Consider the following 13,801-nt stretch of genomic DNA (forward strand, 5'->3'; position numbering starts at 1 on the left):
CCATTTCTGTGGGCCTTCTCTGCTAATGTGTACCTAGTATTTTTTCTTAAAAACTAACTTACCTTTTTTTACTTATATAAACCTAAAGAAAATGGAAACTAATTTCCTGAGTATGAAAAACAGTATCATTGCCATAAGTAGATGTTAACAAAGTAATAATTAAACAATTAACAATGCCAATAATAGTAAATATAATGAAAAAATAAGCTGTTCTCCATTTTAAATATTAGCAACGTGGTCTTGCCTATTCAGACAACTGAACCTGCTTCCTCTTTGTTTGTGATGTTAGCACTGAAGGGATATGAAAGAGCTAGTAGCCCCCAAATCCAGCTTTCTCTTGAAACTAATGGGAAGACTAAAAGGGAATTAATTCCTCCCTAGGTGACTAAATGTTATTTGTTGGCTTTTCTGTGTGTCACATACCACAGATGTATGTCACCCACTCATGTTTGTGTATGATATGCCACAAATCACACATACAACATTAGAATACACTGTTTACTAGTAATGCACATTCTTCAGATTTAGAAGGGTTTTCTTTTCCTGTCTGTGGACTTCAAGATAGTGATCTCTGATCTTGTAAGCTCTGAAGCAAGATACCAATATAATATTGAATTTAATCAGAATCCAATTAGGAAGTTTCAGCTAGTATAGAAACAAATACTTTGGCCAATTGTATAAATCTTATGAACTTCAGTTTGTAGGAGCTTTGGTATTTTTTTGAAAATCTGTCCACCTTGCCCATGAATTCTCTAGAAGCTTGTAAATGTTCTGATTATAGGTTACAAATTTTCATGTTGTTACTATCCGAAGAAGGAGAGATTTTGGTCACGGGAATTCCCATTCATTTAAAATGAAGAAAGGCTTTCTTCCCTGACATTCTAGATTAAACCCCAAGTAAAGTCTTTTCTGAGTTTTAGACGAGTTAAGAAGCACGTGTTTTTGTCTTGTTTTTTAAAATTGAGTCAGTCTCTTATGATAAATTAATTTATAATAATTTCAATGATGTCAAGACAAATATATCTCATTATTTGGGAAAGGGTGGCTTTTGGTGACTTGTTTTCTGCACAGTGTCAAATATTTAAGCCGTTTCATGACAAATGCTGATGTTTAAGTCAAGTGAAGTCCAAGTGGAAAGTGTACCTTCAAGCTACCACTTATCATGTAAGTCAGCTCATTACCATCAGGCAGTCAAGAAATCTGTTGAGTTTTACATAATGAAGTCACAGCAAATATATTTTCGTAAAATTCCATATTTTGAAAGTCAATGACAACTTCACTATCAGCACTGTGAAGATATCACTACTGAAAATTCTGGACAGTAATATTCTTTATTTTAACAACCTCTACCTTTTATATGTAAAGGAAAATGTATTCACTGCTGAAAATTAGGGGAAAATAGAAGAAAATAATCACCCATAATCCTATCCCTCAGAAAGACCATTGCTAGTATTGTTGATCTTTCTTTCCAGACTTACGTTCTATAAAATGTTTCTCTTAGACAGTGGAGGTTATGCCATATATTTAGTTACCTGGTATCAGAATTTTCCCCAGGTCATTAATAATTTTCATAAATATGTTAGTGTATGTATAACATTCCATTGTGATAATGCACCACAATTTAGCCATTTTCCTATTGGTAGACATGTCTTATATTCCCAGCTTCATCCAGTCAACACCCTTGCAGTAATCACCTATTTGCAGTCACGTGGCTGTAGATTTAGTAAAAGCTATAGGGCTGTTGTTGAGAAGTCTGATAATCAAATACACGGAGGATGTCAGGATAGGTGCTAAAAGAATGATAACAGTAATAAAAGCCTTCGACATACTATTATTCTTGTCACATACCATTTGAAATTATTGAAATAATGTTACAGCCTGTCAATTAGTGTTGTGCTATAAATATAGTGATATGCCACTTTTCTACTAGAATTAAATTAGTTTTTATCATTGTTTTCTATTTTAGTGTACTGTCAACACAGTAGAAGTTGAGTTGACAGAGGAAAAATCTACAGGATATGAAAGTTGAGATATGATTTACAAAAAATTTCAAAATGTAGACCATATATCAAGTTAATTCTCATAAGGTGTGGAACTCAGCCAGCCTTCTGGGTTAGGCTTCCAACGTCATAGAACATGAAAAGTGAAACTGGAAGTCCTAAAAGATATGCTGTCAACTCTCTCCTGCCCATTTCCACTTCAGTATGTGACTCAATGCCTTTACAAAAATTCATTGTGTTACATTGACGCTTAGGCTACTGTTTAATAGCTGTATTAGTCAGATTGGGCTAGTATGGGTAGAGTATCCAAAACTCCCAAACCTAGAGGTTTTAAACTACAAGTGTTTCTTTCTCATTCATGCTACATGTCCATCACAGGTGCGATTCAGATCTGATCAATTGCATCTTCACTGCAGGACCCTGACTGAAGAAGCAGCCACTCTCTGGGCCATGCTGGTCTCATGGCAAAGGGAAAATGGTGAACCGTGCTCTTCAATTGCTTTTAAAGCTGTCATTTCACTTTTGCTTACATTCCACTGGCAGAAACAAGCCATATAACAAAACCTGAGGTCTGTGAGATGCCAGTGAGAAGGGGAAGTATGTCTTCCTAAAGGCTTGGGACCACAAGTCCCATGGCCAAGCTGAATGTCAATGAGAGTGAGGCAGGGAAGCATAATCCTTCCATGGAGGATGAAGGACAGAAGACCTGCAAAGACTAAATAATAATACACCCCAAATAATCTACCCCAAAGTATTTTTTTTAAACAATAATAACAGTCAATCCTACCAGCCAATAATAAGGATCATTTAAAAAAGTTTCCAGAGGATCTAAGAATAAATCACAGGTCCTGAGAGATTCCCTAGGGGTCCCCGAGTTGCTCTTTCATCTGCCTTTACTGCCTGCACCTTCCCCCTTCATATCCCTTCCTTCAGCATCTACAACCTCAAGCCTTTACAGAAATAACAAGGTAATTTATTCCATCCAGATAGATTACTTATATAAATATGTCAATGAAATATCCTCAAAATATGTAAAAACTACCCCAAATGACTCTTTATTTAAAAAGAGGAATAATAAAGTCAGGTGCCTTCAGTGGCCAGGCAGGTTTAAATGAGCAGTGGTGGGCATGTGGGGCAGTCTCTTCTTGCTCCATCCCATCCTTTCTATCCATCAGTGTAGGACCAGTGTTCCTGACCATCTAGTTTTGCACAAGAAACCAGAAATCTGGATCTTAAATGAAAGCTCCCAAGCTTTAAATGTTGGTAACTAAACAAAATTAAAATACAGTATTTGGGTGAGACAAAAAATATGTGCAAGCTGGATCTAGCTGAAGTTTCAGGTTGCAACCTCTGATGTGAAGCTTTACAGTTATAAACGTTTTCACTATCTTGTGTTTTTTAATCCAGCAACAGCTCTACCAGCTGTTTTCCTTCTTTTGCAGTTGAGACTCTGTGGCTTCTGCTAGGTTAAGGGACTAAAATCAATACAGGTGAGTTGTAAGTGGCCACATTGCTTCTAGTATATTAAGCCTTAAGTATATTAGGTAGATCTTGTCTGTGGTGGTACAAGCTTGCTGTTTGTTGGTGCACAAGGGTAAATAAATCATTTTTATAGAGAGTTTGTGGAAGGAAGGAATTAATATTTGAAGTTTGACATTAGTAAGATAGAAAAGAAGGGCATTTAAGGCTTAATACAAGGTAACTAAAGGTTGGTAAGGATGGAAACCAAAAGTAGGGATGAAGATACTAAAGGGAAGTTTGGATCATACAATAATCAAACTTCACTTTATTCATAATTTGCCCAGTGTTTTGCAATCTCCAGTCACTGAATGATCCTTGCAAGATTTTAGCCACATACTCAACAACCTGGATTATTATTTCCCTAATGTATTTACTTTAATACTTAAATATATTTATTTTAAAAGGCTTTATATCATTGCTATAAACAGAACACGACTAATACTCTCTCCTTACAAGATAGTAGTTTTAATTTTCTTCCTATAAAAATGAAAGCAAAGCCGTTACTTAGAGAAAAGTTTATAACTTAAAACTACAATGAACAGCAAAAATAAACATAATTGATTTGCCAAAAATGTGTACCTAGAAATAAGTTTTGCAGTGAACTAACCAGAGTGTTGATGACTGTTATTAATAGAGTGATATTCTGTTCTTGATCACTTAGTTTAAGATGAATTATTTACTGTAAATATATCCTTAGTTCAGAGTCAGTTTGAATTATGACTGTGTTTTTTGGGGTGTTTACCAGACATCTGTGTGCTACTGAAAGCGTTTGAGTTATTTATGTTTGTGTAATGCCCTATTTTCTGTGTCATTATTTAGAACCTAATTTTAATCTATGTATTGTGTGTAAAGTAGATTACCACTGATGTACCAATATTGGCCTCATCCAAAAGAATTATATCTATGAATCAAGACTTGCATATGATAGGTTTTTTTTTCCCCTAACATGAAAATATGTAAAAATTTACAATTAAAAATGTTATCCACCTAAATCCATCGTATTTGTACAAGTACTGGTCTTTGGGAACCACTAATGTGGTCCATGGTTAGAAGTCAGAGAACATCCTTATCTCTGTGCTCACTGTACTCAGGAGAATCCCTGACACATGCGAAACGCTTATTAAGTACGTAGTGACTGAAAGGGAATTCCAGATAGAAACATTGTTCCCCAAGGTGTGTGTCATTCACCCGGGCTGCCGAGCTGGAATTAGCCTTCCTTCTTATTACCACCACCCATATGACCTCCATCATCATGACCTATTCACAAATTCCAGGTCTGTTCCATCCCTCCAACTCTGCTGTCATCACTTGCATATGGAGCTTTATTATCTTTTACACAAAGTGCTGCAGTGCACTCCCTACAGAGCTCCCACCAAGATTCTCCTTCTTCTCCGTCTGTCCCCACAAAGGTCTATGAAAGCACAGACCCGATGGCATCACAGGTCTGATCCTTCTTCAGTGCCCTGCCAATTGCCTGCCGCAGAAAATCCCTTTTCTAGTTCCTTTGGCCTTCTAGACTCTTTAGCGTATGGCTTCTACCGGTCTCTGCAACTGCCTTTGCAGTTCCTTCCCATCATCCCTACCCGTAACCCATCAGAAGTGAGCTCCCTACGGCACTGTGCTAGTTCCTGCCTCTGTGCCTTGGCGTGTGTCATCCCTCTGCCTGGGATACCACCCCCCAACCTCTACATGTGAAACTCACCTTCATCTTTCAAAATCTACTCGAGATGTTGTCACCTCTTTATGCATTTTTCCCTGAACCCTTAAAACATAAATATTTAGTAAATAAATCATTTAAGTATTGAATGAATACACTAGTTGTTTTGCTGTCTTTCTTATTCTGTTCTTTCTTTGTGTTTTGTTCCTTATCGTCTTAGCCTCAATATGATCAGCCATATTCAAGCTCTCAAGCTGATGGTCAGTGTTAATGTCCCAGTTTTGTCTTTGTGAAATGTATGCATTTACTGGGATGTGTCTTGGAGGACTTTCAAAACCATGGAGCTAGAAAATTCATTCTAAATTCTGATGTGCCACATTTGAGAACTGTGACCAGCCAGTGTTACCCCGCTGACACCATGGTGAATTGCTACTGATACTTGTTCTGAATCTTTCTCCATTCAGCATTACTTTGTCACTGCATGAATCATTCCTTAGGGACACATAGGGAGTAGATCAAACTTATTTTTTGATAACACTAGAAAAGTGTTTTCTTAATCCTTGGGTTGTGTTTCTTGCATTAAAATAGCAGTCAGTTACATACAAAATCTAATTTGATATCTACCTTTAACAAGACATTAGGCTAGTGAATAAAAACTAGTATATGGGCCTATCGATGTCAGAGACCACGTAGGACATTTTCTCTGCAAGGAACTTACGAGTTAGTAGGAAAATTGGATAATAAACATAAAACCACAACTAAATGTAAAATGTACCTTTGTTGAAGCTGATGAAGAAAGGGAACCTGGTATAAGAAAAGAGGCCCCATTGTACGTTTAGTCTGAGAAGTCAGGAAAAGCAGTCCTAGGAAAGTGAAAATTGAGTATATTTTGAGATGAACATGTTTAATATTCATTTTTACGTCATTGACAAATCATTTGTCAATGATTCAAGAGTTAAATAAAGTCACAGATAGTTACCACAACGTAATAGGGGAAGCATAGACTTTGGAATTAACCAGAACTGGTTTGAATCCACATGATACCTCTTACCAGCTGTGCATCTTAGCAAGTTCTTTGCTTTTAATTTTTACTTGTGATAAAAATACGCATGACCTAAAATTTCCATCTTACCTACTTTTAAATGTACAGTTCCTTAGTGTTGGGCTTGGTTATTTTGCAGCCGATCTCCAGAACTCTTTTCACCTTACAAAACTGAAACTCTGTACCCATGAAACAGCATTGTCCCCTCCCCAACCCCTGGCACCCACCATTCTACGTTCTGTCTCTATGGATTGACTACTCTGGCTACCTTATATATGTGGAATCCTACAGAATTTGTCTTTTTTGTGACTGGCTTATTTCACTTTGCATAATTTCCTCAAGGTTCATCCAGGTTGTTGCATGTGTCAGAATTTCCTTCCTATTTAAGGCTGAATAGTATTCCTTTGTATGGCTGTACCACAGTTTGATTATTCACCTGTTGATGGACACTTGGGTTGATGCAACCTTTTGTCTGCTGTGAATGATGCTGCTATAAACATGAATGTACAATCTCCTTTTTAAACTTTCTGGGTCCAGATTACCCATGTAGCAAAACGGGCTTTATTATAATGCAGTGTAATGAGGATTAAGTAAATTATATAAAACCACATTCTACCTTGCCTAACATATTATAGGTTTTAATAGGCATTAGTTGCTAACAATAATAGGATTTTAAATTTGGAAGGAAAGTTTATCTGATCTAGGATTTTCCAGAAGATGTTATTCTTTTTTTTTTTTTTGATATTAATAGTCTCTTATTTATTTATTTATTTATTTACTTACTTATTTATTTATTTTTGGCTGTGTTGGGTCTTCGTTTCTGTGCGAGGGTTTTCTCTAGTTGCGGCTAGTGGGGGCTACTCTTCATCGCGGTGCGCGGGCCTCTCACTATCACGGCCTCTCTTGTTGCGGAGCACAGGCTCCAGACGCGCAGGCTCAGTAGTTGTGGCTCACGGGCCTAGTTGCTCCGCGGCATGTGGGATCTTCCCAGACCAGGGCTCGAACCCGTGTCCCCTGCACTGGCAGGCAGATTCTCAACCGCTGTGCCACCAGGGAAGCCCAGAAGATGTTATTCTTACCAGTAGCGATACAAAATGATTTCAGAATAGTCCACAAATATTTTTGAAAATTTAATAATGCTTCATTTATTATATAGAGTACCATAGGAATGTAACTAGCAAACCAAGGCTCATGACTGTGTAAATATTAGTGTTTAGGACAAGGCTAAAGTTGATGTTTAAGTCAAGTTCATTTTTTAAAAAATAACAAAAATGATGAAAACGGGGCGTGACTATCTGATGCTTGGAAACACCGATATGGAAAATAAGAGTAATCAGACCCAGAACAAAGCTTTTATTTTTCTCCCCGTTCCCATTTCCTGTTTTTTTTTCTTCTTTTTGTCCATTCAAAAAATATTCAATTCAGGCTGAACTCTCATCTGTCTTGGGACTCACACAAAATAAGCCCAGGTTTTAAACTTGCAGTTAATTTTTTTGCAAGACTGGTGTTGGAATAAGTGATTCAACCAAAATCACTTCAAGTTTTCTATAATCTACGAGCACACATCTCTTCGCAGGACACACCATGCTGAAGCATGTTATCTGAGCTGCCTCAAATGGAACCTGCCCTTTTATGGTGCCGCCAGGCCACAGGAAATCACAGACTTTGGGAAACTGTTCTAACAATCGAGCATTCATAGCATTTGGATGGAGCCCTGCAAAACACAGTCATTAGTATTTCAACCCTAAGTAACTGCCATATATATGTTCTGTTATCTAAGCACTGCAGCTTAAGAGTGCTCTGAGCTGACCTAAACTCATGGTTAATACCAGATCACAAATTTTAAAGGCAATGTAGAACTGTGTTAAAGAGCAGACAGTAAGCCAAAAAATCTGCAGGGAATACAATCTTGTTTGGCGTCATTGGTCACATGAATGTACCTGAGCCCTCTTCCCATCTGTAAGTCCAGCCCTCTCTCCCTCATGGCATGAGTCAGTGATGTTGAGAAATTTCTCAGCATAGCCAATCTTTTATATCATTTTCCCATGACAAATTCAGTTAACCAAATCACATTCTATGGCTAAATCCACAAGTGCAACATATTTCAACACTGTTTTGGGCAATTGTGATGTGGTTGCCAAACGGATAATTTTATGTTTGTTGTTTTGTGATTGACAAGAAACAGAATTTTCAGTGTGCTATGTTGCTCTTGACAAATGCTATCAAACCGCCTTCCCCCGGCATCTAGTGTTCATGAGAGGGAGCTGAATTATGAATCCAAGTTTTTAAACCTCAGAGAGTTTCATTAATTATCTAATGGAGCTCTCATTGACGTTTCATTGTTTTGCCTTATTTTTCTCAAAAATTGATTTAAACTTGGAAAACGAAGGTAAAATAACGGACTCTGTGCTGCAGTTTTTCATGTGTATAGCTATTACTTCTTGGGAATAAATCTAAGTAATCCTTATTTTTGATTGCCTCCCATTTTGCTCATCTCATCATACATGGCTGGCTTAAAAATCATCCACACTTCATTTCCTGCAAGTTTAATCTGCTCAGTTGGCAGTTTCTCTCAGCCTCTGGATGTGTCAAACGGGACACACACTGCCTGCCTTTCCTGGCCCATCACAAGCTTCCCTCTAGTGGTGGATAGAAGAATTTCTTTATCTCCACTATCAACAAGTTTTCCAGGAGACCACGGCAACAAGTGAGAAATGCCCTAAAGTGTATGATGAACATGATAAAACAAATTGTCTCACAATGTTATGGAAATGCCTTTGTAAAAGGAAATTTAGCTACTCTGTTATTTTCTCTGATTCTTCCTATACACTATGTGTTACCAAAGAGATTCTGCTCTCCTTTGGCTGCCTCCTGTGACTGTCATTTATCTGTTCTATGTAAAATATCACTCCATGCTCAAATCTATTTTAATTTCTCATTTTGCATTTCAAGCCCCCAGTCAGCCACCAGGAAATGTTGTTTGGAATGCTACAGACACGAAAGTGTTACTTAATTGGGAGCAAGTGAAAGCCATGGAGAATGAATCAGAAGTAACAGGATATAAAGTAAGTCGTATCATTTGCAATGCTTTCTTTTCCTACTTCTGGCAGTACTTTTCAAAGGAAGCTAGATTTGAACAGTTTTTCTAAATGTGGATGGTGTGATCTTTATAAACTACATTTGACATACAGATGTCAAGCTGTTTATGAAAAGGGTATTTTTCTAAAACATCTGATTTCTTAAATATAAATTTAAGTGACATATTTCTGCTCGCGTGGGAGTTTTAGACCAAATGTTGATAAGTTGTTAATTATGTTAGTTTCCTATTTCTGATGCTCACCACATACTACTTAAAAAACAACTAATAGCATTGGCTCTGATTCTTTGGTCTCCTGTTCAAGATCTATACAATAGGACCTTGCCCCCATCTCTCCATCCTCACAAATACCCAACCAGCTGAACTTTTCATAGAAGAAGTTTTTTCTTCCCCACCTCCTTCATTTTGAGCACCTGATATTTCTACCATGTGCTGATCCCTAGTCTAAGGTGACAGAGCTATGAATGCAGCCTGTATTTTAGTGGGTATGTAAAACAAACAATATAAATGAAGTAACATCAGAGTAATAAGTTTATGAAAAAAATAAAAGAGGGCACTATAAAAAAATCAATGTGTTTGTTCATGCATTTTAGGTTTTCTATAGGACTAGCAGTCAAAATAATGTGCAAGTGCTAAACACAAACAAAACTTCAGCTGAACTTTTGCTGCCCATTAAAGAGGACTACATTATTGAAGTTAAGGCCACAACGGATGGCGGGGATGGGACCAGTAGCGAACAGATCAGGATTCCACGAATAACCAGTAAGTTGGTTGAAGTCAACATCTCCTTAATTCGCGGCATCAGTTATGAGCCCCCAAGAGAGAGTCAATCAGTGCCTCCCTCTCCACTCCTTTGTTTCCTACCATTTCTTTCATCTGAATGCTGAGAAGGTCTTGGAATATGAGAGATGAGGGCAGGAGGAATTCCTCACGAGTGGTGCAAAATAAGAATGATAAGAACAGAATAACAGAAAAGACATTGAGAAATATTTAACAAATTTTATTAATTTATTTTTTTCTCATTCTGAGCTATGCATAAATTTGCCTTTGGATTGCCATAAAACAGAATTCCTTAAGCATTTCTCAAGGGCAATGTTGAACCCACAGAGTGTTTTTAAGATCTTTAATCTTCTAGTTGTTTGCCTCTGAGAAATTATAGATGAATCTTATCAGTTCTTTACCAAGTAGAAAATTTAGCATTGTTAAATTAAGGTCAGAACCCACTTGGCCAAACCAAAAGACGCTTTAAAAAAAAAATTCTTAGTTTCTGATTTCGGTGGAGTTTCATACTTGCTCGTCTTTTCAAAATCCAAATGAAGCCTATTGTATTATAGAAATTGTATTTTTAGAGTTCAGGGAAACAGACTTTTCATACGTATTTTACCAGTGACAGTGTTAGAAGAAATTTTATCTTTTAAATCTCAAGGGTGGAGTTTTGTGGCCTCAATTTAAGTACTGCAGAAGCCATGCTATTCTGCGGTTCTTAGTAACCTAAATTACTTTGCTCCCTGTTTCTTTTCATTGAGGTTGGCCTAATCTATAATCTTGGGCATTCAAGATTAAAACCCTTATTTGTAATCTTGGAAAACAAAATGAGGGACATCCTTAGCAAGTAAAGAGAAAGGGCGATGTGGAAAGTTGGAGGAATTTTATCTCTTCATGAAATCATAAAGACTGCAATACTTAGACCAAAACAAACAAGTAACTAAATGAAGAAAATGGGAAATATTTATCTCAGAACTGAGTTCTGCAACATAAAAATATGTAAAAACCATTTAGGACTACAGACTTTTTTAAAACTGTATGTGCTTCAATAGAGCAAAACCAGGAATTAATTTAAGCTTATTATTATTATTATTTAGGTTTTTAATTAAGACCTGCTATCTTGTTCCTAAGATAGCTCAAGGTTCAGAGGTAAAATTACCATATGGCCCAAGTGGAGCTGTTAAAAGGAATAGGTTCTGTGCTTTTGCAGGAACAGACAGATTTTATTAGCATTTGAGGGACGCTGAGTCATGAGTAGCCTTTCCCTCTGACATCTGCCTTCTTGTTGAGTTTGCATGGATTGGTGCAGACAAAGGCCAACTATAGGAAAATGGAGCTTTTATTGACTGCTTTTTTAAGATGATATTTTATATTATGCATAATAACTTATCAAAAAATGTACAGAAGAGAAACAAACATATTTCCTAACCCTTCTCCAATGAAGCTTGCTTTAATTAAACCATTGAATTATCTCAAAGTTGTCTGTAATGGAGTATAATTGTTTTCAAAATGATTAAGTTGTTTTTCCACTTTCAATTAAAGTTAAATAATACTAGATGAACAAAGCCCAGAATCCTTTAAGAAAACTTAAGTATATAAGAGTGTTTATAGATACTCTTGGCAAATAATATATGCTACATTGTTAAATAACATGAAGGCTAATGTTAACTTGTGGTAGTAAGTTAGTTACTTAAATTGATACAGTCCTTATTAATGAGCTGTTTATCATCTTTGACAGATATGGATGCAAGAGGTTGTACATCAGCCATCTCCAATGCCCACCCTGTGTCAAGTTATATCTCTACAGCACTGTTCTTTATTGTAAACACCCTGTGGTGATAGTCACTTTTTTTTTTTATTATTTATTGGAAAGTTCATTGGTTACAAAAAAAGTGCTTTCACGAAATGCAGTGATTATGCATGTTTTTTTCCAACTCTGTATTTTTAACTTTCTACATAAGTAAAATATGAATATAATAATAAAAAAAAACCCCAGTAAATCCTTTTAGGGGAATCTGAAATGCCTTAATATTTACTTGATACACCAAAGGAATTTACATATTACATACATCCGATTTTTGATAGAGACATTCTTATGATTTTAAGCACTGCCTGTGGATAAAGACTCACATGCTTCCATGTATACACACCCACATGCAGACACATACTTTCGTGGGTTTGGTTTTGTTTTTTTTTTTAATGTAGAAAAACTCATTTACTCCAAATGCTTTGCTCCCATTGTAACAGCACTGTTTGGAAGACATAATTAGTGTTATTTGGAAATGCTCATTTGAAATACTCAAGGGTGAAAGATACATTTTAAAAATTACCCCGTTGGGCAGAGGGTGCATGTAATTCAAAAGAATGTTGGAGATGCTACAGTAGACTTTGGAAGAGTGCTGTTTCGTCCGGGTATACTGCTGCGTGGTTGTGAGATTCTTTACAAATCACTGCTCTCTCTACTTCTCAAGCACTCACCCTTAAAATGTGGAGATAATAATACTCATCTTTTCTGCCTCTCCCCCATGCTTTGTTAGCCCTAATGCACTAGGCCTGTGCAAAATATTAGTATGAATTTATTTAATCATATTGAAGTCCTGAGGACCAGCCACATTTTTAAAGTTTGCACTCCATTCTAGGTAATGCTTTCTTTTTCATTCCATGATATTATAAAACTGAAATGATCACATTTTATCCTCTCTCAAAAGGTTTAAAAAGTGAAATAAAGTAAAAAGAGATTGTTTCCTTCACACCTAAGAACAAGCTTTCAGGTTTTATTAAAACATGCTGGAGAAAATAAGGAACAACCTGAATCTTAACCCAAATATTAAACAAAATTTACGTGATCCTTCATTTCCAATCTCCGATTCCATCAAGGGACCCTCTCTTTTTTGGATGGTGGAGATGGTTTTTAATGAAATCCAACCATTTATGAGAGTGAGTCTGGCAGGCTTTTTAGTTCCTGAGCTAAATTTGTAATAGAACCATGGCCATGCCGCTGACTTTGATATGTATGACTCAGTCTCTGAATACATGGTGTTCAAAGGATTGTCGAAGACATGACTTCATAGCAGTATGTAAAAAATATATGAAAATCAGCAGATTGAGTGTTACACATTGCAAAATCAATTTTTTACCTCTTTCCTGTCCATTTCACATTTTGCAGTAACTTGTTCTTTGCAAAGATATCTGAATTTGAAACCAACAGATATCAAAAGAGAATACCTATTAGCAAAATTCTGATATTACCATAGAGTGTTACTTTACATTTAGAGATCACATTTAAGATAAAGTCATTATACACAAAGAAGAAAAATATTTATAACTTTTATCTTCAAGGTCTGTATATACTGTATATATCTAGAAAAATTCTGAATGATGAGTAGATTTCATATGACCATTGTTATTTCAGGTCAAAAAGTGGAGAAACACTTTCTCCAATACCTGTATTTTATGCTACATGTAATGGAGTTGTACCTTTTTATTATTTGGTAATTCCTATAATATGTTCCTATACTTTTCATTTTCAAGGCAATTACTCTATTGTTTCATGGTGTTTCTAGAAATATATCTCCATGAGATATGTACTTTGTTTCATATTGAAAAGTATAAAATTTACCTTTAAATTCCTGTGTGTGTATCCTATGGTTATCTGTATGTATTATTTTTTATTATTCTAATAAAATTTATAAAAATCAAATGCCCATGCATGATTAATT

General features: G+C 36.1%; 1 protein-coding gene across 1 annotated transcript in view; it reads left to right on the top strand.

Annotated features, from left to right (window-relative positions):
• CNTN3 (contactin 3) overlaps positions 1 to 11,921 on the top strand; it is a 310,295-nt gene extending 298,374 nt beyond the window's left edge. The window contains exons 21-23 of the mRNA XM_068557391.1: positions 9,173 to 9,285; positions 9,911 to 10,079; positions 11,821 to 11,921. Of these exons, the coding sequence (XP_068413492.1) occupies positions 9,173 to 9,285; positions 9,911 to 10,079; positions 11,821 to 11,921 (383 nt within the window). The remainder of the gene's footprint in view (positions 1 to 9,172; positions 9,286 to 9,910; positions 10,080 to 11,820) is intronic.
• The last annotated feature ends 1,880 nt before the right edge of the window (positions 11,922 to 13,801 follow it).

Source organism: Eschrichtius robustus, chromosome 12, assembly GCF_028021215.1.
Source record: "Eschrichtius robustus isolate mEscRob2 chromosome 12, mEscRob2.pri, whole genome shotgun sequence".
NCBI lineage: Eukaryota > Metazoa > Chordata > Mammalia > Artiodactyla > Eschrichtiidae > Eschrichtius > Eschrichtius robustus.